Below are 26,198 nucleotides of genomic sequence, written 5' to 3' on the forward strand. Positions count from 1 at the left end.
TTCAATCCAAAGCCTTTATTTCAAGATATCCTGACTCATGTCTCGCTAGGTATGTCCTCTTCGTGGTTTTATCTTACCAATCATAGAAAACATTCAAACAAAACAAAACAACGTCGGGCGATTCGGGATAACGGTGCCCAGGTGACAGGTTGCGTTTATTTTTGATCCTTCACACGCCCATGCTGCTTCAGCCCCGTGTGAAGCCGGGACAGCGGGGGTAGTTGGGACAGCCAGGCCGATCCTTGTCCTTGTTGGACCAGCTGTAGCCCTTTACACAGGCAGCAAACTTGACGGCGTCCTTCTTCAGCAGGGGACAGCACGCCTGCCGAGATTTTCTCAGGCAGTTTCTGCGCAATTCCTCCTTTTCCTGGAATGGAACGACTATATGAGAATGGAAACACGAAACAGTTGGATAGGCCTAGTCATAGACTTCTCTATATATAGAGAGAGAAGTCTGTGGCCTAGTCTTTTCACGTTTCCTCGATAGGTTACGATATTTTTGGGTACATTGTGCAATGTGCAGTTTGATTTATTTTCTAGTTAGCTCGATTGAACGATTTCAGCGAACTGAAAACATATTGTACGATTCCAATAAAAAACTTCTCAAAACACAGCATGCATTTTGGATAACATGTTTTTCACCCCGGTTTACATCAAAGATGGACTGTCGTTTGTTCCTGAACTGGTCGGTTTCCTCCTCGTAGTCGACTTCTGAGAGGGTGTCCGTGTCTTCTGCTGCGAACCAGCTGCCCTGGCCATGTGCGACGGCGAGCGCCAGCAGAAGGGTAAAAGCCAACAGGGCCAGTCTCAGCGACATCGCTGGAAAGGCGGTCGGGACGTGATATTTTGCATTACCTATATCGCCTGCAATACGTAGATACTCAACTTTTTTCAGATAGAGAAAACAAGTCTACAAACAAAGTCTAACGTGTAGTATCTTTAGCCGCAAAAACAATGGGGGTATACCACCCTCGTGGCGCAGTTGGCAAGTGCGTTCACGTTTGGTGTGGGAGGTCCTTGGATCAAAGCTGACCTCTGGCAGCGTTTTCCTCGGCCGGCTCCTACCCAGGAGATGGCAGTAACTGGGGAGTGTTCGCTCGGTCGTGGGGATTACCGCTATGCCAGCCAGCGCCCCCGGCCGCAGGTACACGGGCCTGATCCGCCTTTAAACAGATCCTTCGGTCCGGTGACATGTCCCGAGGGCACGGCCTCGCTTCATGTCCCGGAGCAGCCCTCTGACCTGCCGGGCCCGAGAAATCGGGATAGCCCCAGCGTGCGCACCAGTGCGGTGCCACTTGGGGTGCGTGACAGGAAGCGTGCGGTCAAGGCTGTCCCGCGTAGCGGGTGCCGAAAACGATTCGTACCACTGCCGTGTATATAGTGTACTAACCCAGTATGAATGTATGCTACTAACGACAAAAGCCCGAGTCGGGCAACAAAAATATTAAAAAAAAACAATGGGGGTACAGGTCGAGTATAGGTAGTTCGGCCGTAGGAATGCCTACGGCGAAAAATAATCTACCGACATGAATACACCTTACACGTTTTATTGAAGGTCGATCATTCAACCATCGGTATTGAAGCAAGTCCGGCCAGAACATGATGTAATTCCTTTCACGAGTCCTTGTATGCGACAGACGATGAGACGAAAATGGCATTTAAAGACTTCAGTGAAATATATGTGTCCTGAGCATCTTTAGGACGCATTTGGAGGTAAAGTTTGTCGGATTACGTCAAGCCACGGAGCTACAACTTTATAGAGGGCACGACAAATGATAATGACAATCGACATCCAAGCAATTTTCGCCGAGTTATTGAAAACGTGACAATATGTTTTGCTGCCGATCGGCGACCGGCCAACCAAATTTATCAAACTAGCCTATGCCTACGTAAAAACTTAATTTGAATCAAAATATAGTCAGGGTAACGATTAACGAATATGGCTTAGGATGACCCTTTGACCCAGTGGCGTATCCAGGGGGGAGGCCAAGAGGCCATGGCCTCCCCCTTTGGCATCAAACATGCAAGTGGGCCCTTAGGGTCACTTGAGTGCAGTGACGTACCCAAGGGGGGCCACGGGGGCCCCGAGGGGCCCCTGGTCACTTGAGGGGCCCCTGGTTATCTGAGGGGCCCTTGGCTACCTAAAGGGCCCCTGGTTATCTGAGGGGGCCCTGGTTACCTGAGGGGCCCGTGGTTATCTGAAGGAGTCCTGGTTACCTGAGGGGCCCTGGCTATCTGAGGGGCCCCTGCGTTACCTAAGGGGCCCTTGGTTATCTGAGGGCCCCCCGATTACCTAAGGGGCCCGTAATTACCTGAGACCCCCTGGTTATCTGAGGGGCCCCTGGTTACCTGAGGGGCCCCTGGTTATCTAAGGGACCCCCAGCTACCTGAGGGGTTTCTGATCCCTTGGGTGGCCCCTGGCCAGTGTCCTGAAGAAACCCTGGTCGCCCAAGGGGCCATGTTTACCCGGGGATTACCTGGTTATATGAAGGGCCCCTGCAGTCACATGAAGGCATTTAGGTACCCGTGGAGCCCCTGGTATAACCGGCCCCCGGTTATCAGAAGGTCCCCTGGTTACCTGGAGGGCCCCTGGTCAATTGAAAGGCCCCTGGTCACCTGAGAGGCCCCTGATCACCTGAACAGCCCCTGATCACTTGGATTCAACGGCATAGCCAGGGGCGAGGGGCACATGTCCGTTATAAGGTTTAGGGTCCCCTCGGGCCCGAGGGACCCTGCGGTGCCAATTGGCAGCAGAGGGTTCGCGCTGGCCACGCTTCAACTGGAAAGGACACCACAGGGCTTGTGAGAACACCCCATGGTCTCTTGTGTAGTCACACTTATCTCCAGAAGGGCCCCACGCCGGGTTCTGAGGGACCTTGCCGGCCTCTGAGGGCCGTTGCCGGCCAATCAGGGATCAGCTGTAAGGGCCCCATACCCGTTTGTTATGGCCCCACGGTCCACACCAGTTTCTGATGGCCTTCACTGCCACCTCTAAGGGTCCCACACCAGTGCCTCTTAAGGGCCTACTTCGGTGGCTCTGAGGCGCCTCTGGCGCCTCCGAGGGCCCTAGGCCAGCGCATCTGACGACCACTTACCAGCGACTCTGAGGGCCTCCCGGCCTCTGAGGGTCCCTTGCCGGCCTATGAAGGGCCACCAGTAACTTTCAGGGTCAAACTGCGTCAAACTATCTTAAAATGCCATTTGATGGCCCTCATAGGCCAGCGTAGGGCCCTTAGAGGCCAAGGCTGAGCCCCCAGAGGCTAGCGTGGAGCCCTCAGAGGTCGCTTTGGCGGCCATAAAAAAAAAAGCTTAGACTTGAGCGTGGGACCCTTTGACGCTGGCGTAGGGCCCTAAGGAGCCAGCGCTCAGCCCTCTAAGGCCAGCGTGGGACCCTCTAAGGCCATTGTGGGGCCTTCTAAGGCCAGTGTGGGACCCTCTATGTCCAGCGTGGGGCCGTCGATGTCCAGCATTGGGTCTTTTAAGCCCAGAGACATGGGACCTTCTTAGGTCAGATTGAGGTCCATTGGCCACGGAGACCAGCTTGGGGCCCTCTGAAGACAATGTGGAGCCCTTTTACATAGGCAAGTGTGGGGCCCTCTGTGACCAGCGTGAACCCTCTGAAGCCAGCGTGGGGCCATCTGTCATCTGACTCCAGACTTGAGAGGCTGGTGCTTGGCCCTCAGAAGCCAACGCGGGCCTTCATAGGCTGGCGTCGGGCCATTAGAGACTACCTCGAGGGCCTCGGCAGCCACTCTTCAGACCTTATGCATGTTTGGGACCCCTGAGGCCCTAAGGTAGGGGTGGCCCTTAAAGGCATGCGTGGGACCCTCAGGGGACATCGTGGGCTTCTAGAGACCGGCGTGGGTTCGAGAGCAGCATAGGGACATCAGAGCCTGACTCAAAGGCTCCCAAGAGCCAGCGGGGGCCCTGTGAGGTCAGCCATAGCATGGGTCTCCTGAGGCCATTATGGGGCCCGGAGGCCAGCATGGTTCACTCTGTTGCCGGTGTGGGGCTTTCAGAGGCCAGAATGAGCCTTCAGAGGTCGGAGTGAGGCCAATGTGGGCGACATAGAGCCATCAGAGTCTAGATAGAGCTCAAACCGAGTCGGGCCCTTCTAAAGTTAAGGGTACCAGCCCTCAACCAGCGCAAGACACTAAGATGAGACTGACATCTGCCCTTTGAAAAATGTTACAATCGTTAAAAAAAATTGGCAAAGACATTTTGCTTTTGATGATCTTTAGTGACCCTAGCGACGACCAAAGCAAAAAAAAAAAACTATATGCCTACTGCTGAAATAAATTGTACGCTACAGAGCTATCGATATCGATGCCTTTTTCGCGCTTCAACATTTTTTTTTTTAGATTGCCGAGTGTGCCTAAAAAGGCTCCCTCACATGGCAAAAGTGGCAAAGAACCGCACCTGGGCGTGAGTTAAGTACCTACATACGCTATACTACTGGGGCCCCTAAGGTAAGGATGGGGCCCCTCGAGCAGGTTTGGCCTCCCCCTTTCCAAGATCCTGGATACGCCACTGCTTTGACCCAATATGATATTTAATGATACGGCATTTGTTTCTAAGAATTGATTGACTCTAGTCTCGTCAGTTGCACTCATTTTGCCCGAATAGGGGAAAGTGGGGTAAGACGGTCAGGGTAGGTAAGACGGGCACCCCTTCTGCAGACCAAACCAATAGCGCTACGAGCAAGAAAAGTTAGGACCAGAATTGCCTTTCCCACTACACACCACCATTCAAGTCTGGTGAATTTGTGTTCAGTCGATAATCTTTTATTTTGATTTCTTTAAAACACTCATTTCATTGAAAACATCCATAATGTATTGTGCAAGCTTTTGTGTACAGCACTATAGAGTTAAAAACTCGCAATCACTTGTGGTACACTCATATGCCAACAGTGTTCATTTACGGCGGATTTGCTTTGTCTGCATCAAATTGTCCACAGCGAAAAATCGTGCTGAACTTCTGACATTGAGTTTGGGGTAAGACGGGCAACTATGAACCCAATGGGTCTGTAATGGTGAAAATATTTTTGTTGCTGTAGGAAAAAAGAAGCATTTCTAATAAGAATATGTTCGATTCCGATACTCACAGACATGTTAGCAATATTCCTTCGGCACAGTTTATTCTCGAATAATGAATGTGAAAAACGGTTCTACATGGCTTCTGAACTAGGGCCTATATAGGAGCATACGCCTTCTGCACGAATCTCGTATACTGCCATTTCCGAAGCACTTGAGACCAACGAGCGACTGTATAAATGCGGCTAATCTCGGGCATTTGTTGCGAGCTGCGCTGATCGGTGAAAGAAGCTGGCCGTCTTGCCCTACCCATGTGACCGTCTTACCCCATGGGGTGGGGTAAGACGGGTTTTTGCAAGGTTTTGCAAAAATAGCTGCAGTTTATTTGTTGAATCAGGTCTAAGTCTCATCTTCTGGCAAATGAAAGTAAAATGTCTGAAAAAGGTTTTCACCCAGTTTCCCGTTTCTATGATGTTTCTAACCGGCCGAAAAATGGCTCCAAAGTTAAGGTGCCCGTCTTACCCCACTTTCCCCTACCATTCGACGTCCGCGTCCTCTCAAGGTGCATATTGACCATCGAAATTTATCACATATCTCGCGAATAGTTTAGCTAAGGGGTTAAAAATGTTAATCGATCCTTCTTTGACATGTCATGAGTTAAATGCGTTCCTTTATTTCATTTTCGTGCTTCATGCCAGCTTCATAGCGAGGAATTGTCAATTCAATAAACAAGACGATGATTATACGAGTATGCAAGGTCCGTATCAATTAGGCATCAACCCCCGGCCGTCACTCTTTGAAATGCTGTTCTGGTAAGCGAGGCTCCTGGCTCAAAGTACCCTGATGACGTTTGCTTGGACCACACTGACACGGAATAATAATTCAAATCAGTGGTCAGCTGTTGGTCTTGAATGCTCATACCTGGTGCAGAGGTTCGCTCGGGTGTCCTGATCTCCAGCGAATATCGGCAGGGACTGTTTGGCGAACACGACCGTCAGCAGAACGGAACGACTTCGGTTCACCCTCAGGGCTGGGTTGTCACAACACACTGGCGTTGCTGGAGCCGTGGGAACGTGATCGTGTGAGCGTCATGCATCTTTTACAGCGGGTCCTCTCGGTGGGAACGATGGCCGCTGTGAAGAAAGTTGCCGTCCCACGGGACTCCGCAGACTGACACCGTTTCCCTGTGGTCGCTGTGACTAGACATGATCGGAATCGGGCCCACCCGTCTCGAACCTGACCGCTGATAGTGTCGTCTCTGACCCCATGTCACTTCCACCAAAGGCAGCCTGGCCCGACGGTTCTGGGAAGTAGTGCGGACGCCGGACGGTGGACTAGTGTGGACGAGTGGATTGGACGCTGTCGCTACGGGTTGCGGGGGAGGGGCTATGCTCCTTGCTCCGTCATTTTACGACATTGAGCCAAAGCAAGTTACCTTAGTTACCCTAAGGACTAAGCTTTGTTTTCACTTTTCAGATCCAATGACCGAGACCTTATGGAAGTTTAGGCATCACGCACCCACGGCTACAAATTTTGGCTCCCCGATCAAATTTGAGATTGATCTCATAACCCTATCAATAATTATCAAAGTATCAGTGACTCAAATTTCGAAACCAGACTCTTGCAGACGGCTGTTTAACCCTCGCCGGCACAGGTCATTTTGCGTCCTTTGACGGCACAAGGGGGGGGGGGGTACGACCCCCCTCGCGTTTGGCCCCTGATCGAGCTAGAGCTTCGCGGAAAAAACGAGCGTGTTGCCCGTCACGAGAGGAAGCCAATGATACCCAATTTTAAGGTCCTGGGTCATCACTCATCGGGTGACCTTCCAGGTCAGGTCAATGACCCGAAAACCGGGAAAATCGGGACCTGTTAGAAGTCGTAAAGTGTGGCTGCTATGTGGATTTCCGGGGTGCTGATCACGAATATCGTGTTAATTTTGATCAGAGACGATATCTTTAAGCATTTAGACCAGGTCGGGTCAGGTCAGGTCAGGTCAACCGGTAGGGGTTGTGACGGGTATTCGTAATACGTGTCAACCGCCTCTGACAGCTTCGTAACATGTTACGAAGGCACCAAAACTACTTCGTAAATGTTCAAATGGTTGCTAAATTCGAATTCAGCTCCAAAAACTAGCCTAGAAACATGTAAAACTCGAAAAAGTGAACCGAGGTCACCCGAGGTCGCCAAAGGTCAATGACCTGACCTGACCTTCAGGTGACCTTGACACCCACCCTAATGTATGGGAGCAACATCAAATCACATGTTTGAACGTTTGAAACCACGAAAAGCTTGCAAACGCGCGGCTAATGCGAGCCGACATACGCCGAATCGCGATTCCGGCCAAACAGGGTCTCGGAAAAGAGGTCACAGGTCAAAGGTCATTTGGGTCAGGGTCATGAAATTTTCAGGGTAGGTGTAAAATTGATCAATGTAAAATTGATCAAGCGAGGGTACTGAAAGTTTCGTCGCGATCGGCCGCTTTTTACGCGAGTTATTCGCGAAAAACCTTAGGGGGGGTTGCATCACCCTTGTGCCGGCGAGGGTTAAGTTAACCCGCGAGTTGCTGGGGGGGCGTTAAACGCCCCCACTTTTTTCGCCGGGCCATAGCATAAAAACGGCGCGCCGCAGGCGCGCCAAATTTTAGGTACCTGTAGGGAATTGATTGAAGTTTATTGTGACAAAGTTTCAAAAAAATCGGTCAGAAATTTTTTGAGAAATCGAGGTTTTAGTGACGTCATTATTTCTGAGTTTTCGACCAAAAACGGCATATGTTCAAAAAATCATATAAAATCACAGAATACATAGATATACAGACATGCCGTAAACGCCATTAGCCCAGCCAGCAATCCCACTCCGTTCCCGATCGGGATTTTCGGACTCAGCCCGCACCACCCCGATCGGGACCGGAGTGGGACAGGATTGGGAAATGAGACACTTTGTACGGGCTGGAACGGTCCGGATATCCCAACCTACCCCGCACGGTCGGTTGGGAGATCCCGCACGTATCCGGACCGCCTTATGACGTTTTAACAAGCGCTTAACTCCGATCCCGATCGGGATTCCCCAAATCTCCCCGCACAACCGGTTCGGAAATCCCGCACGCATCCGAACCGCCTTATGGCATTTTAACAAGCGATGAACTCCGATCCCGATCGGGATGTCCCAACTCGGCCCGCACGGCCGGTTCGGGAATACCGCAGGTATCTGACATATTAACCCTCGCCCGTAAACGGCGATCTGCCACCTTCGCCCATGCAGGGGGGGGGGTTGGTGCGACCCCCCCTTGGCGTTTGAAAACGGAGCGTCGTAGAGCTTAGCGGAAAAGACCAACGGATTGCTCTCGCCGACATCTCGCGATTGGTGGTATATTTTTTGGTCCTAGGTCAACATTTGACCTACTTTTGACCGGTCAAAGGTCAAATTTTCGGAAAAATAGACTTTTTTCAACTTTCGGCGGCGATTGCGGCAAAACGGTGGGAGATATCGACTTGAAACCTTCACTATCGTGTTCCTTGATCAATTCTCTATCGTTTGGTATGTATTTCGTTTCCCTAGCTCTAAAAATGGCGCGTTGGGAGCGCCGGAAGTCGGCAAGGTCACAGTCGGCGGCAGAAATTCGAAAAATCAAAATTTAAATTTTTGAAATCTGATTGTATTTTTGGATTTGGGAGGTCCATTTGCTCCCTATAGAAGCTAATATTGCTGCATATTCACATTGCGGTGACAAGAATTAGCAAAATAGTGGTTCGGGCGCTTTTCAAAATAGTACCGGACGCTGTTCCTCTTGTGACGTCATAGCTCCGTGACCTGACCTGACCCGGTCAAGTTTCTTATACCATATGATAGCCAATACTTGCCCCAACATGCATGGGAAGTTTCATCACGATCCATCAACCGATCTCCGTACCACCGGCAGGAAACCTCGGGCGTTGGCACTCAGTTTGTGAAAATCCGGCCGGAGGCTGTTCCCTTTGTGACGTCATAACTTCGTGACCTGACATGACCCGGTCAAATTTTTTTTATCAAAAGATGCGCAAGGTTTGCCCCATAAGGTACCCAAAATTTGGCGGCGCTGCGCGCCGCCGTTTTTGCACTATTTCCGAAAAACCTCAGGGGGGGGGGGGGTTGCACCAACCCCCCCCTACATGGGCGAGGGTTAACCGCAGTCTTATAACCGCAGATTGCTGTTATGCAGATGCGACCACTTTGCTTGCGCCACCGCAACCCCCTCGCCTCTTCATTATTCTCCAATTCAACCTTTATAATGCCTGCACGACAAAATGAATTACATCCCAGCAAACATGCCCACATGGGTCCCATATGGGGTGAACATGGGCCAGATGGGCCCACGTGGGACATGGGCTACAGATGGGCTACCCATATGGGCCCCATATGGGATAAAAATGGGCCAGATGGGCCAAAACGCATGTGGGCTGGAGATGGGCATCCCATGTGGGTCCCATATGGGGTGAACATGGGCCAGATGGGCCCACGTGGGACATGGGCTACAGATGGGCTACCCATATGGGTCCCATGTGGGCGCCGCGTGGGTCCCATATGGGGCCTACGTGGGCTGGCCCATATGGGTCCCACGTGTCACCCACTGCCATTCCCATGTGGGACCCATATGGAAGAGGTGGGGGGCCCATGTGGGCCCCATATGGGAACCATGTGGGCATGTTTGCTGGGATTGGACACTGAAATATATTCACAAATTTACTGGTTGCACACAGATCAAATTTTTACAAATTCACAGCCTGGCCAGCATATTCATGGCGTCGGCCAGCATCTTAGCGCCACTGCAAGGCGCTGGCACAGCGGACTCACTTCCGGTGTTCACAGTCATTATAGCAGGCCTGCGCCTTGTTCGTGTCGGCTCCTCTGCGGACAGTGTGTCCGTGTGCCGTCACGGGCTTCAGAGAGCCACCGCGAAACTATGTAGACGGCTGGCATCTGGTCGGGCGGTTCACCACTGTGCGAAGAGAGCATCTGAAAATGACCAGGAGGTAATTAATCAAAGTCTGGGACACACTAAAAATCACTAAGAAATAACCCACATCTGACATTTCACGTGGAATGCCAGGTAATTCAGGTTTCAAACCTACAATGCAACTAACGACACTTGACAATGAGACCAAACATCTTCTGTCCATGATAACTGATCAAACATGCGACAGCACGAGTGTAATTCACATGCCGTACAACCACAACGAACATAAAAATTTATATTACCTATAGCTTTCCCGCTCCCTACATCACGGATGAAGTGTGCACTATACTCACCCTGTTCTCAAAGACGGACTGATTTCCCTGCAACGACAACAGTTGAACCGACCGCTTGCTAGAGCCAGTTCAAAAGCAATATCCTAAGGCAGCAGCTCAAAGGAGGGATCGACACTTGACCAACGCGGCAGCTAGACTGGCCGCTGCGCTCAGAGGACGCGTCTGCCTGCACGCGGCCCATCTGATTGCTTTTCCAGGCTTTCTGGGCCACCGGATATGGTGCCCGAAGCGCCTTCTCAGATCGGTTGGTATAACAACGTAAATCACAAGCCTGTCTAAACATGGGATTCGATTGGGCTATCCGTACCGCGTCCCAACCGATTAAGCATGCGGTCCGGAAATCCCGAGTCGCCCCTACCGCCGGCCATCGAGGTCCGGTATCGATTGGGACAACCCAAGCCTACCCAACCCGGTAGGGACAAGTCGGGACATCCGGAGCCTATCCCGACCGTCCCCAACCGCATCCCGGACGAATTGCTGGCTGGGAGACTGCCAGGGCTGGGAAATCTCTCATACTTTCATACCCCAGTAGGTAGCAGATATCGCTTTATTGTTCCATCAATTGTAGCAAAATCAACATTTCTCTCTTCCGTACATCATAAAGAAAAAATACAATAAAAACATCAAAATTCGCACATTTTTAAAATAGAGGTACCACCAGCCAGTGATCTCGTCGGCGAATAAGAACTAAACATCTGTAAGACTAACACAAGTTCAAAACGTCAGCTTTGTGCTCCATTTTATGACAAATCTGGCGGCTCTTTGTAGCAGTTTCCATTGTAGCATCACTAATTCTTCATACTCTGAGTCGTGTAACAAAAGGTATCTGCTACGCCTTTTTATGCGCTATCTTTCTTATGAATATTGCAAAAAGGAGTTTCATTATTTGTGAAATATTCAAATGACATATTTACGAAACAAAACAAATTGTTTTTAAAAGCGCATTGTTCAATGATCAATAAAAATACGAAAAGAATCAACTCATTCTGCCCATGGCATCTCTAAAAAGCCATCTTTTATGTTAAAGTGTCCTGCAACGTCTTTAATCCTTTTTGATGACGTCATTCACAATTTTATTCAGTTTTTAATGTATTTCATTGTTAAAATCATATTTATTTGAACCAAATTAGAGTTTTAAAGAATTAATGAACATTTTTTTGTAACTTTTATTAAGAAATCTTGTCAAAAATATGCAAATTACGTCATTGCTAATTGTGTATTTTGTTGATGCATTGTTTCTGGCGCATTAGAGACAATTCTAGTTCAGTTGGGCAAACTAGACCTTTGGAATCAAAATATGGAGGCATCAAAAGATTGATTCCTTTTGGGCATAAATGCAGACCATTTCTAACTTACCAATCACATAAAAATAAGAGAGTGTTTCAAGAAGGAGCATGCCTGATCTTGAACATAAATGCTTGAACTATCTCCTAAGCAAAATAATATTACTCCTATCATAACAATTTGAATTCTATAGGTAGTGAAAGGCACTCAAGGAATTGATTCACTTTAAACAGATAATCATAATATTGATTCCCCATCAGCTGGCTAATCATTATTTTGATTCACAGGTAATGTTAACAGATAGGCAACAATGACTTGCAAGAATACAGCATTTATCTTGCTATTATTCTCATTTAGTGGTATCCTCAGCACCACAACTGATACCTATAGCATTGTTGTACTTTACCTTCACTACATTTGATAACAATTCACAATTTTTAAATGTCGAGAATACAAAAACTGAAGCAGCAGGTAAAAACCATATAAATAATATAAAAGCACTACAACAATGATAATCATGGGTTTAAAAATTTCATTTTGCCACTTTACACAAATACTGATTGGTTAGTATGTGATTCATGATACAAAAATAGCATACAGTGTGATTTCCTCAAAACAGCTTTTACGTGATGGACAGTGGCTCTGTCTTTTTCCCATTCACAAGGCCAAAGGGACAATTTCTTAGCTTTGAGGTAACACTTTTTGCAAACCTACCACATTTTTCTACCTTTTAAAAGAAAAATCTCACCGTCATGGGCCTTTTTTCAACCGTAACGATTCATTTGAAGTCAAAAGTGTACCCAAATGAATCAAAAAATTGATTCCATGCCCATATTTGGTCATGGCTCCTCCCACCAGAATCAAATTATTGATGCCTCCATATTTTGATTCCAAAAGTCTAGTTTGCCCAACGTCGTTTCGCGTGGATAGTTCAGTTGAGTTTGATGAGTGTTTCTGGGTGTTTTTGAATTATTGCAGCTATTTTAGCTTTTATTTTGCCTCATTTTAGGAAAGTGGGATATTCCAGGCCTAATTTCAAGTGTTGCAATGACAACTGTCCCTAAAGCGGCGTGCAGTACACAGTTAAAGAGCAAGGTAGCCGAGCCGCCCAGCACGCAAAGCAAGATGTGTGAAGATATAGAGCCTGTTCCAGCGCCTCCAGAAACCTCCAGAAACCTCCAGAAAGCTCTAGAATCCTCCAGAGAGCGTTCCAGCGCCTCCAGAAAGCTCCAGAAAGCTCTCGCCAAAGCTCCAGAAACCTCCAGGTAAGAGTCCAGTAGCCTCCAGAGAGTTGAGAGGTCCAAATTTCTCTGGAGGCTCTGGTCTACAATTATGGCGCACATGTTACAATCACGAATGTAAACAAAGAACTTTTGACTGAGAATTTTACAACTTGAACGTAAAGAAAATTGCATTGCTATAATTTTGTTTATCTTTTTTACTAAAATTGAAAACAAATTTTGCGTTTCAAGAGAGAGCAATCGTCATTCTTTTGGTATCTATGACGCCAATCTCCAGAAATCTCCAGATTGCGTTCCAGCGCCTCCAGTGAAACCTCTGGTAGAGCCTCCAGTCAAGAATTTCTACTGGAGGCGCTGGAACAGGCCCATAGGAAGATACCTAGGATCGAATTTGCGCAGAAGGTGAGATCTGATTGAAATATTGATCAAGTAACGCCCAGAAAAGAATTTTTTATTTACTTCTTTACATGTTCAATTATTGTATTAACTCTAAACCTTGATTGGTGGCAACTGGCAACTTTTGTACAGCGGGTTCGGCATGCACAATGATTGTAAATTATTGACCAGACTGAGCAGCTAAATCAACCTGATTTCTTTCAAATACTTTCTGCCTGAGTAGGCTGATACCATCTGAATCCTGAAGTTGCTGGAATGCTGAAAGGAAAATTCTAGGGCTCACTGGAGCTCTCTGGTGCTCTCAGGTGGTGCTGGAACTTGCCCTGAGAAAGCTCTACAGCACCTTATTTTGATATTTGTATGTTTTTTTTCTAAACATGAGTAGTGAGTACCTACAAAGAGTAAAAAATAAGAAAAAGAACATTCACAGGGGGCATAAGCAAGACACTGTATCTTTTTTTGTTTGTGCAACCAACTAAATAAAAACATTCAAAGCTCAATTTGAGAATAGATAGAAAATGAAAGTGGAAAGCTCTGTCCAGAATTTTGATTACTTGTAAAATCATTTTCTCTAGCAGAAATGATGTGAGAAACATTTGTGGCAATGTAGCTAATAAAGAGTTTCTCGTAATATCTGGTATGTAGCAGATTCAGCATTTTTCCCAGCCCTGGAGACTGCCAATACCATGATCAATCAAATGGCTATCTTCGATTATTGATTATTGCTCCGCATTTTCCATAATCTTGAACTGAATCTTGGCAATTTTTCGTGACTACTTCACGACCAGTGATGCATGAATTTCTTAAATTGAACTTTTTGAGCCAAACACGTACACATATGATAAAATGAATGTCACCATCGTGTTCTACGCTCCAAATTACCTATAAAACATGTGTCACAGGCTGCGAATATCAGTTTTGATTTTCGGGGATATGTGCCTACCCGGTTGACCTGACCTTGACCCTGACCTTTGACCTTTGACCTTTGACCTGAGTTTTGATTTTCGGGGATATGTGCCGGTTGACCTGACCTTGACCCTGACCTATGCTTGACTGACCCCTACATGGAGCTGACACTCTTGTAGGCCTTAAAAGATGGATTGTGCACCGTTTTGACAGAGTTTATGGCGAGAGGCGCCCATTGCGAAGTCCTGAAGTCCATGCTACTGAAAGACCGATTTCAGGTGTTTGACCTGACCTTGACCCGACCTGTGACCTCAAAATTCAACTTTAAAGTACTCATCTGAAGCGTCTCGTCGCGCTCTTTCGTTTGCCGCCTCGTGCGTTTCGCTGCGCCTATTGGTTCTCGAGTTATCGGCTGGGGGCGTTTAACGCCCCCCCCCCCCCCAGCAAACGGTGGGTGGCGAAATACCCCAGCAACTGCCGGGTTAATTCGAAATTATCTCTGATTCCTGCGCTCCCAGAGAGAGATCATGTGGTTTGTAGTACCTACCTAGGCATTGGATCTTATCTTATCAGTTATCTTACAAGTTACATAATATATATCTGTGGCTACGCTGTTTATCGGACGAGAGCTTTTTATGCAATATAAAGTATTTCCTGTGTTTCTTTGTGATATGGTAGCATTATTTTGTCACGCTCCCACCATTTTTGTCCAGGATAGTAGCCATTTCTTTTTAATGTATTACGTCAAAAATAATCACCAATGAAATGTCGAGTTTCATCCTGTGGATAACGTTTGAAATAAGAAAGCTAATTTCTGTATTTGCATTTGATTAAATGCATTTAAAGCTAATCAAAAATGTGGAAACTGTTCAAAAAGCCAGGTAAAAACTAAAAACTTAAACCAGATGTTTTATATAATTCCGTTGTTCTTATGACGTCAGCAAATAGAAAAGAATCCCATCAGACAATAAACAATTAATGCTCCTTGTTTTTCCTTTCTTTTCCATCGCGCGATTCGTGTCGTCGATCCAACGCAAACGTCGATCATTTGTGGATCGTGTCAATACGGCGTCATATAGCGTGTTTCATCATCATATGGATTGGGAAGTGGAATAGTTTTTTCGAGGACAATACATGCGTTGTAAGGGATATTGCTGATACATAAAAAGTAAAACAAATTTCAATTTGTCAGCAGGCAGCTCTGGTGCTGTAAAAGGGAATGCTGTTCCATTCTGATTCCCATTCCTGATTCCAATTCAATGGAATCTTGATCTTGAATTGAAATTTAGTGTGGTTTACTTGCAATCAGTGTTGCCAAACACTAGTGAGTGTCAAAATTTAGAATGGAAATAGACTACCGTTTGTTGCTCCAGAAACGGTAAGTTTGTACTTTTTAGTTTTATTCATTTTACCTACTTTCACTCATCACTGTTCTAATAATTGCAATGCTTAGATGCATTGTTTTTTATTTTGCTTTGATACTTGACACTGTTTGTGAGCTCAGGCACATAGCTATGATTTTGCTCAGGGAGGGGCCACAGGTTGCGGCCCAGTGTTGTACCCTCTCCAAAAAGGAAAACTCCTCTGATTTTGCCCCCTATTTTTGGGGGTGTGGTGCAGCTGTTGTTATTTATTTTTATTTTTTATTTATTTAATTTTACTTTTCAGCTTCAGGGGGCCTTGGCCCTCATGGACCCCCTCCCTTGGCTATGTCCGTGTGTGAGCTGCTAGAGGTGTATTAGGCTTTATCTACTTTTTGCACCCTCTAAAAACTGAAAAATTGACAAAATAAAAACATGAAGGGAATAGGAAAGAACATATCCAATTCTTAGCATGAAAAGTGATACCACAGTCCGCACATCAATACTTGCAATACTTTTCACGCACATCAATACTTGCAATACTTTTCATGTAAGAATAAGGTTACACCCAACCATGTGGCATCAAAGTCTAGTAGGGCAATCTGACTGAATCTGACAATCCCTGATGCTTGATGTGATGTCACACTGTTAGATGACCAACAGCACTTTGCACTGAAGGATATGGCGGATTATTAGGCTAGGTACCTATTGGGTGATTTTCATCCATTGCTTACCGCCTATCTAACATAATTTTATTGTGTTGAAGAGATGAACCATACCAAGACAAAAAGGTTTATTTAACTGAATGAAATAAAAGGTTATTTATAGACATGTATGCAGTGCCTTCCCTCTGTAACATTGTTTCTGTCTCGTCCGCAGGACTAGATATGTCCAACATTCACTGAATTCCGAATACAGAATATCGAAATGGCGCGCATGCCTATCTATGTTGGACATATCTTAATTTGCAATCAAGCATAACGTCGAAACCCGAGCCTCGAACCATGGCAACAGCCTGCCCATTCAGCGGCTGTGAATACGTCGTCGCTGCAGATACCGCACCTATCGTGGTCGTACAACTTCTTCAAATGCACCAGTCCGAGGCCCATACCCGGCCTACAGTGAGCATTACTGCCGAAAAGGTCACCAGACCGCGCGTGACAGCTGCCGGATCCAGCGAGGACTGGGAGTATTTCACCAGCCGATGGACGGAGTACAAGAAAGCCACCGGACTCACCGATACAGACTGCGTCATCCAGCTGCTTGAATGCTGCGACGAAGGCCTCCGCAGGGACCTCACCAGATTCTCGGGGGGCTCCCTCTCATCCAAGGACGAACAGACTGTCTTGGCCGCAATGCGAAGTCTCGCCGTCCGCGAGGAAAACCTCGCAGTGGCTCGCGTCCAGCTCCACAACATGACGCAGGAGCACGAAGAGCCGGTCAGGGCGTTCGCCGCTCGTCTTCGCGGGCAGGCGGCTGTCTGTAAGTTTCACGTCACCTGCGAATGCGGACGGGTCGTCAGCTACCAGGATGAAGTCACACGCGATACGCTCGCCAGGGGGCTAGCGGACAGGGATATTCAACTGGACCTCCTCGCCCAAGGCCAGACACCGATCCCCCTGGAAGAGACCATTCGTTTCGTCGAAGCAAAAGAGGCTGGTAAGCGATCCGCTCAGACGCTGGGTCAGTCTCAAGGTGTGGCCGCCGCCCGCAGCCAGTACCGGCGAGCGAAAGCGAGCATCGGCGAGCAGGAGCGGCGAGTATCAGCTGGCGATGCTGGCCGTCAACAGAGTTCAGTCGCAGGACCGGCCGACGTCTGCCAATATTGTCGTCGGACAGGTCATGGCGTAAAAGCCTCTGTCGCGGTTCGCGCTAAATCCTGTCCCGCCTACCGCAGCCAGTGCCGTCATTGCAGACGCCGGGGCCACTTCACCGAGGCCTGCCTGCAGCGACAGGCAGCCGGTATCGCGACTACACATCCGGAGGGCGATGATGACGCTCCCAGTGACGCTCTCTGTAGCCTCAGAGACTCAACGCACGACACGGTAGCTTCATGCACCGCCGCAGCCATGCGGCACCACATGTACGACGACATCACCCAGAGCTGGTGTCAGCAACCCAGCCAGCCCCAGCCAGTGTCAGAAAAGTGGTTTGGGGATCTAAGTTCGCAGACTAAAATTTTGAAAAGGTCGCAGAACAAAGCTGGAACTTAGCTATGGTTCCAAATTTTTAATGAAGCTACAGCATTATATCAGTTTCTTTTTAGCATAATGGGCAGAGATTGTTGAAATGCAGCACATATCAAAGTGAAACACCTCACAGTGATGCAAATGGGGTTCACGAGTGGCCATAAATACCCAAAAGTCAAATTTACCAAATCGAGTTAATTGCGATATGGCCGAGTAGACAAATGTTTGGGGCATCTGAAATCACATGGTTTTCATGTTTTTGTCAAAACCGGCCTCGTGTATAATCGTCAGAAGTCGTGACATTTTCTAGATCGTAAAATGACGGTCAGACTCTCGCAAGTTCAAACGCTGCTGGTTTGCGTTCATTTCGTACAAATTGAAAAAAAAATTTGCATGGGAATGATCCCCAAAGCCTTCTGCTTCTAATGCCGAGTCACAAAAAGCCGTATCTCATTCGCTTTGGCGGTAATCTGACTAATTATCATCATGTTGCAATCGCAGTTTTTTACTAAGAAAAAAATGCTTTCGTTTCACCTACAGCACTTAACACAGTGTGTGCCCGTTAGTCCACCATACCATAGCCTTCCCTAATCATTTCTGAGTCGCATCGTGAAAGAATTAAGCCGCTAGCACAGGGCTGACCGGCGCTACAGAGGTTTTTGTCCGGGCGGTCGGGTGCCGCAGTGGGCGCGCAGTGGGCGGGTGAGTGCCGCCGCGCGACGTCCGGGCGGCGCGGCGGCCCGGCCGCCCGGGCCGCCCGCTGCGCCGCGGCACCCGACCGTGCCGGATGAAAACTTCTGTAGCGCCGGTCAGCCCTGTGCTAGCGCCTTAATTCTTTCACGATGCGACTCAGAAATGATTAAGGAATGCTATGATATGGTGCACTAACGAGCACACACTGTGTGAAGTGCTGTAGGTGAATTGAAAGCAAATATTTTTGGTAAAAAAGTGCGGTTGCAACATGATTACAAATAGTTAGCTCACCGCCAAACCGAAATAGATACGGCTTTTTATGACGTGGCATTAGAAGCAGCAGGTTTCGGGGATCATTTTCATGTATAATTTTTGCAGCTTGTATGACATGAACGCACGCTAGCGGCACTTGAATTTCAAGTACCTGACAGTCATTTTACGACATCGAAAATGTCTCGACTTCTGACAATCCTACACGAGGCCGGTTTTGACAAAAACATTAAAATCATACTTTTTCAGACACCCCAAACATTTGCCTGACTGACCATATTACGATTTATTCGATTAAGTGAACTTGAATTTTGGGCCTTTTTCGTATTTATGGCCAATCGTGAACCCCATTTGCATCACTGTGCACCTGCACATGACCAACATGCAATGGTTATCATTAAGCAGGCACCTCACGAGATGCCAGATCTGTCTACGATAGCAATGTAGGTTGTAGGTTGTAGGTGTTAGGCTTGTAGGTTGTAGGCTAGTAGGTAAGGTTAGGTCAGGTTAGATTATGTTTCAGATCTGGCATCTCGTGAGACGCCTGCTTAATGAATCCCCATGGCCCATGCAATCTCGTATCTACTTAATAGGCAGGTAGCCTACATTGCCATTGCTCAAGTATAATGATGCATACCTATATAAATATTAATATTCACATTTGCCTAATTTTAACAAGGGAAATCCAAGAACATATCATAACTAAATGCAAGAAAACAATCTGAACCCACCAGAAGGCTACTAATGTGAAAGCAGCTACCCTTGGATATCACTTTCTTAGCCTAGGTAGAAGTGAAGGTATAATCAAGAAGGGGAGAAGTTAAGACAAACTGAAACACATGGTTTATGTTAAGTATTACCATAACCTGAGCTTGTTACAAAAATAGACATGAACAATCCCACCTCAGATTCCTTGAACGAAGATGGTCGAAGTCGAATGAGTCTCAGTATCTCAGCCTTTAAACAAAAATCATATTGTTGAGTATGAAAAAACGAGAAAAAATGCACATAATCATTTAACTATTAAATTACCCCACGAAATTATACTTCTTTACATAACTCACGCAAATTGCGAGACTAACCCGGCGCAGTCGCGTAAAAGCGCGCGATACGCGCCAGACAGCGCTGCCTAGTCTGAGAATGTATTTATTTTTTAAAAAGTATTTGTTGCTAGTTAAGTTCATTACCGAATGACAAAAACGATTTTGATGTTCAATTTATTTTAATACAAAATTTAATGAATAATATGCAGCACAAAATAATGCCTTCGGTCGATTTATTACAAAAATATTATTATCTTACTGCCATGTGTTCGAGAAAAATAAAAAGTCATTTTTGTGTAATTCAGATGGGAAAAGGGCATCAAAAAGACAATAACTGTTTATTTTGTTCATTTTAATATCATTCACAAAAAAATTGCCATAAATTCGTCCAAGTTCTCTTATGCCGGCACCAAAAAGGTGATACCTCAAAAGACGCTGTCACTTATTATCCCCATACGCATTTTTTTGCTCATTTTTACGAAACAAAAACTATTCTATAACTTTTTCCAATCAATTTCCATTCTAGCCATACCTTGTTTTGCAATGAATGATGTCTAGGTGTCTTAAACGATCCAAGTGAAGCTGACCTTAGCAGGCACGGAACGACCCCGCAGACTATCGTAAAATATGGGCATCACACGTTATAAAATTGCTAAATTTTGACATTTTTGAAAAGAAAAATCTTTTTTACATCTACTGATATCATTTTTTCATACTTTACTGCAATTGGGAACTTTTACCAGGGGATAGTCTGCCACCACGGAAACACCAAATATGTTCTGCGAGAACTCAGAAAAAGTTTGCGCCCGGTTGCGTTATGAAGGGAGCCGGGCGGGGAGCGAGCTTGTTGGTGCGGCGATGGCAGTGTTTTAGACGTCAAAAGGCCAAGGCTTATGACTCGTCTCCCATGACTCGCGTGTTATTTTTGTGATTTGTTTGGTACCTTCGTTTGATTTGTGTGAATGTGATTTTAAAGGTAGGATAGGTTGTGCTGATATATGTATTATGGGTAATATGCTTATCCAGTACCCATAATTTTCTGATAGCATTTAGGTACTACTCACTAGCTTGGTATATGTGTCATTTCTCAGAACAGTGTACATGTAAATTAATCAAGCTGAGCTTTTCAGGTTTATCTCACCTGACTACGTTATTAACTTGAACTGCTGTTGCCTGTCAGTTAATTTTTTTAAAGCATTCACTACTTTGTAGGCACTGCATGCTAATATGGATATGAAATCGAGCTTTTCAGGTTTATCTCACCTGATTACGTTAAGTTTGCATACCCATTGGAGCATTGCCCATTTCCAGCTCCTGCATGCTGTGTAGTCCTTCATTCATATCATACGTGTTGAACCAGATGTTAAAAGAGTGACAAAATTTTCAACATTTGTATTATAAAATACAGGATTAATTGTTAATGCACACACTGTGTGATCACAATCCACAGATCACCTGTTCATAACACATCACAGTTGATGGGCTTCAGGCTGCCGATCAAATACCAGTTATATCTATCAATCTAATACCAGTGAAAGTTTTGCCAACAGCTGTCAGCTGGTGAACCAAGAGTAGCAGGCGGTGCTGGTTCTTGGGAGTAGGTCAGTAGTTTGTACTGCATTCTATTCAGGAGTCCAGGTCTTCATTCAGTAGCCATGGAGACTGGAGAGATGACTTAATCTGCTGAAGAAGAAAAATCAGTCAAAATGGGTAGGCAGTTGGGTTTTTATTAAGTGACCCATTGTGAAATGCTCCATCAAGCCTGATAATGCTGACATAGATGGGTAGAGGTACTTTGTTGCACAGAAATCATCTGTTTAGGGAACGTTTGCTCACAGAACAAAAATTGCTTTTCTTTAGTCAAGACTTTTCGCAGAACAAATCTTCCGAGTTCAAGAAAACTTAGAAACGGGCCACTTTTCTGACACTGGCCCCAGCCGTCGATTAAACTGGACCTCTCGCTCCAACCGGCCGATTACGGCGCCCTGGGCCTCCAGTGCACGGTCAGCCAGGCCACCATCACTCAGGAAGTCATCGCCGACACAGGCTGTCAGAGCTGTCTGGCGGGCATCTCTCTCATGCGACGCCTTGGCGTCACGGAGGCTGACCTCGTCCCGACGTCCCTGAGGATGCACGCAGCAAACGGCGATCCCATCGACATCCGCGGAGCGTTGATCCTACGTATATCCGGCCACCGCGACGGCATTCGGCGGGAGACTCGACAGTTCGTGTACATCACGCCGAACTGCGACACCATGTACCTCAGTCGAGATGCCTGTCGTGACCTCGGCATGATCGACGCCGCTTTCCCCGCTGTCGGGCTCGCGTCTATCTCCGCGGATGGGATCGGCATCGACGAGTACAACGCATGTTCCTGTCCTCGCCGTCAGACGCCTCCGCCTAAGCCAACAGAGCTACCTATGCCGGCAACGGAGAGCAACGTCGACGCCCTGCGTCAGTGGCTGGCCGACTATTACTCTGCGAGCACGTTCAACACCTGTGAACATCAGCCACTCACGCCGATGGACGGTCCACCCCTGCGCATCATGCTCAGACCTGACGCCGAGCCAGTGGCCCACCACAAGGCTATCCCAGTACCACTGCACTGGCAGACGGAGGTCAAGGCCGCCCTGGATCGCGACGTGCAGCTGGGGGTCATCGAGCCCGTACCGATTGGTGAGCCGGTGACCTGGTGCCACCGGATGGTCGTCGTCTCCAAGAAGTCGGGAAGCCCTCGCCGTTGCGTCGACCTTCAGCCCCTGAACCGCTGCGCCGCAAGAGAGACGCATCATACCCCAAGTCCCTTCCACCAAGCCCGGTCTGTGCCGAGGTCGACCTACAAGACGATACTGGACGCCTGGAATGGCTACCATTCGGTGCCCCTACACGAGGAAGATCGACACCTCACCACTTTCCTGACCCCTTGGGGCCGATACCGTTACTGCGCGGCACCCCAGGGCTACATCTCCAGCGGTGACGGGTACACGCGCCGCTATGACGAGATCGTGATGGCGGCAAACCTGTCACACGACTGCTACACGAAATGCATCGACGACACCCTTCTCTGGGGAGACAGCATCGAGGAGGTGTTCTGGCGCACTGTGGAATGGCTGGACATGTGTGGCCGTTCCGGCATCACGCTGAACAGCGAGAAGTTTGTCTTCGCCCAGAAGACAGCGGAATTCGCTGGGTTTGAAATCACGCCTGACACAGTCCGCCCGTCTCATGCCTTCCTTCAGAGCATCACCGAGTTCCCCACTCCCAGGAACCTGACAGACGTCCGCGCGTGGTTCGGGGTCGTCAATCACGTCGCCTACGCATTCGCCATGGCGGATGCCATGCTGCCGTTCCGGGAACTCCTGAAGCCCGGCAAGTTCACGTGGACGGATGAACTCCAGGCACTGTTCGACATGTCGAAACGGACCATCGTCGAGGAGGTCACGAAGGGTGTCCAGATCTTCGAGACAGATCGCCCAACCGTCCTGGCCACCGACTGGTCCCGTACTGGTATCGGTTTCTGGTTACTCCAGAAATACTGCACATGCGCCGGTCGGTCACCACTCTGCTGCGCTGAGGGCTGGAAGACCACGCTGGTGGGAAGCCGCTTTACATCCGGCGCTGAATCTCGGTACGCCCCGGTCGAGGGCGAGGCGCTGGCAGTGGCCGACGCCCTCGAGAAAACGCGCTTCTTCGTGCTCGGCTGCAGCGACCTCACGGTCGTTGTTGACCACAAACCCCTCGTGAAGATTTTCGGGGACCGATCACTGGTCGACCTGCCCAACGCCCGTCTCCGTAATCTCAAGGAAAAGACCCTCCGGTTCAGATTCGACATCAGCTATCTCCCCGGAGTCAAGAACCGCGTTCCCGACATCGCGTCCCGGTACCCAACCGGCGCTCCCATCGGCATAAGCCTCTCCGACGACGTCACCGTCGACGATGCTGGCGAGGTAGCGGCAGCCGCCATCACCACGATCCGGTCTGTCACCTGGGACCGCGTGAGGGACGCAACGGCAGGCGATCCGTCGATGATGCGACTTCTCGAACTGATCGAGGGAGGGCTACCAGCCCACCGCCACGAGATGCCTGAGGAGCTCCGAGAGTATCATTCGCTCCGTGATGGCCTATACACCAGCGACGGCATCATCCTGTATGATCAGCGAATCGTCATCCCACCCAGCCTCCGCGAGGAGGTGCTCCAGAGTCTCCACGGTGCGCACCAAGGGATCGGCATGATGCTCGCGCGCGCGGCCGTAAGCGTGTACTGGCCCGGCATCACGTCAGCTATTCGGCGCGCCCGTGAACGATGCCACACGTGCAACCGGAACGCCCCATCGCAGCCATGGGCCCCACCTGAGGACATCAGTTACCCAGAGTACCCGTTCCAGCAACTATGCGCGGACTACTTTACACACTGCGGCCGTACGTACCTCGTCATCGTTGATCGTTATTCTAACTGGCCAATCGTTGAGAGAGCACAAGATGGCAGCGCAGGCCTCCGAGACTGTCTCTACCGCGTCTTCAGCACATTTGGCATCGCTGAGGAGCTGACGAGCGATGGCGGGCCGGAGTTCACTGCCCACGAGACACAGGCGTTTCTGGCCGACTACGGTGTTCGTCACCGCCGCTCCTCTGTGGCATTCCCACACGCGAACTGTCGCGCTGAGGTTGGCGTCAAAACCGTCAAACGCATGATCGAAGGCAACACAGGTGACAACGGGGAACTGAACGTGCGACGCTTCCAGCGCGCCATGCTGAACTACCGCAACACTCCCGACCCCACGACAGGGCTGTCGCCGGCCCAATGCGTGTTCGGTCGTCCGGTGCGAGACTTCATCCCGATACCCCCCGGTCAGTACCGTCCTCATCCCACGTGGCGCGAAACCCTGAGTGCTCGTGAGGAGGCACTCCGGAACCGCCACATGCGGGACCACGAACGCTGGTCCGCACATACGAGGCGACTACCTCCACTGACCGTCGGTGATGCCGTCCGCCTCCAAAACCAAATCGGAAGATATCCCAGGAAGTGGGACAAAACTGGCCGCGTCGTGGAGGTGCGACAACATAACCAGTACATGGTCCGGGTCGACGGCAGCGGCCGAATGACATTGCGCAACAGGCAGTTCCTGCGCAAATACACTCCGGTTGTTCCGGCTCGTCGTCAGCACACCCGAATGGACGAACTGCTCGACGACTTCCGCCGACATCCAACACGCGTGTCACAGTCGCACGCGAACTCTGGACTGACGCCACCCACTTCTCCACCTGCGGCGCAACCCCCCGGCTCTCCGACTCCAGTGGTCGGCCAGATGCCGGCGACGCCGCCGCGGGCGCCCCGTGGCAGGCCCCCGACACCGCGTCCACCCGCGCCATCGCCGCCTGTGGTGTTATCCCCGCGCGAGCGAGATGCGTCGCCGCCCCTTGTGTCCCCACAGTGTGTGACGCCGTCACCGTCCATGTCGACTTCACCACCACATCGCGTGTCCCCGCATGCGTTGTCGCCCGGTCATGCCACGCCGTCGCCGCCGGCCATGCCGCCCCCTGCCGCGCCAGGCTCGCAGCCGCTGAGAGATACTGAACCCGACCGTCCCCGTCGCAGTGATCGCCCGCGCCAAATGCCGATCCGCTATCGCGACCCCAATTTCACGCGCTGACTGTGCCACTGACTCCCTATCATTGTCAAACTCGGCAGTTGTTTGCGATGTTCGGATATGTTCCGCGTTTAGTGTTTGATCGTTGTCCCGGCTCGTTTTCCAGCCGGTCCACTCGTTCTGGTTGCCTAGAAGCTGTGTTTTGTTGCCCCCTGGGCTATTTGTTTGTTCGCGCTCCCGTGAATGCGACCCGTCGTTTGGCCTTTCGGCGTCGTTTCGTTACGGCACCCTTCAATCTATGCCAATCTATGTAAGTCTTTGTTCCCGGCCGGCAAAGACTGGGGGGAGATAGACATGTATGCAGTGCCTTCCCTCTGTAACATTGTTTCTGTCTCGTCCGCAGGACTAGATATGTCCAACATTCACTGAATTCCGAATACAGAATATCGAAATGGCGCGCATGCCTATCTAATTTAATGAAGGTTTTCAATAGGAAACTTTATCAATAATCTAGGTTTAGGTTTAGGTTTAATCGGATGGGCTGGTGTAGACTAGGTGTCTATTCGGTGCACACGTCAGGTATAAGGTAGGTATACTGGACTGATTGGATCTAGGGTATCTGTTATAGTGCCACTGTAATCAGTCACTTCAACAGTTATCCTCTTAAAGGAAAAGGGCCACCTTTAACATGGGGATTGAAACTGAGATAGCCATCTTGTAGCCCGTGTCCGAAAACCAGTCTGTCTACCTCCTTACGGCCGATTTCGGCCTCCATTCGTAGTTATCGGCAATTTTAAAAGAAAATACGCCAGGAATGCGTCCTTATCCCAGGAATGCGTTCTTATCCGACAATACAGCCACCCGCGGCGAGGCTTTGGTTTTTTACCAATCAGCTCCAACCAGCTCAGCTT

The 26,198-nt window shown here is 48.8% G+C and overlaps 2 protein-coding genes across 7 annotated transcripts in view; one reads left to right on the plus strand and one right to left on the minus strand.

Annotated features, from left to right (window-relative positions):
* On the minus strand, window positions 1-19,829 carry LOC122371473. Of its 5 annotated transcripts, XR_006254742.1 has the most exons (5): window positions 19,739-19,781; window positions 19,560-19,613; window positions 16,742-17,002; window positions 653-819; window positions 1-367 (listed from the first exon to the last, which is right to left on the minus strand). XR_006254742.1 is itself a non-coding variant. In XM_043347821.1 (3 exons), the coding sequence occupies exons 2-3, from the start codon at window positions 815-817 to the stop codon at window positions 188-190; spliced, it is 345 nt and encodes a 114-aa protein (XP_043203756.1). In that variant the 5' UTR covers window positions 818-819; window positions 19,560-19,767; the 3' UTR covers window positions 1-187. The 5 variants fall into 5 exon arrangements, 2 of the variants coding, with proteins under 2 accessions (XP_043203756.1, XP_043203758.1); XR_006254740.1 differs by having other exon boundaries at window positions 19,560-19,829; XR_006254741.1 differs by lacking the exons at window positions 16,742-17,002; window positions 19,560-19,613 and having other exon boundaries at window positions 19,721-19,759.
* Window positions 15,161-26,198, plus strand: part of LOC122371471 (leucine-rich repeat and immunoglobulin-like domain-containing nogo receptor-interacting protein 3) — a 21,707-nt gene continuing 10,669 nt past the window's right edge. Inside the window, exon 1 of one of the 2 annotated variants that reach the window (XM_043347818.1) lies at window positions 15,161-15,521. In XM_043347818.1, the coding sequence (XP_043203753.1) occupies window positions 15,487-15,521 (35 nt within the window). In that variant the 5' untranslated portion in view covers window positions 15,161-15,486. Of the gene's footprint in view, window positions 15,522-20,068; window positions 20,676-26,198 lie in introns of those variants that run through there. The other variant, XM_043347819.1, reaches the window with a different exon arrangement.

Source organism: Amphibalanus amphitrite, unplaced genomic scaffold, assembly GCF_019059575.1.
Source record: "Amphibalanus amphitrite isolate SeventyFive unplaced genomic scaffold, NRLGWU_Aamphi_draft 001247F_arrow, whole genome shotgun sequence".
In the NCBI taxonomy this organism is placed as follows: domain Eukaryota; kingdom Metazoa; phylum Arthropoda; class Thecostraca; order Balanomorpha; family Balanidae; genus Amphibalanus; species Amphibalanus amphitrite.

Coding starts and splice junctions, on each gene's coding strand:
- LOC122371473 (XM_043347821.1), bottom strand. CDS start 817: ATGTCGCTGAGACTGGCCCTGTTGGCTTTTACCCTTCTGCTGGCGCTC. Junction 368..652: donor AACGACAGTCCATCTTTGAT/GTAAACCGGGGT, acceptor GTTCCATTCCAG/GAAAAGGAGGAATTGCGCAG.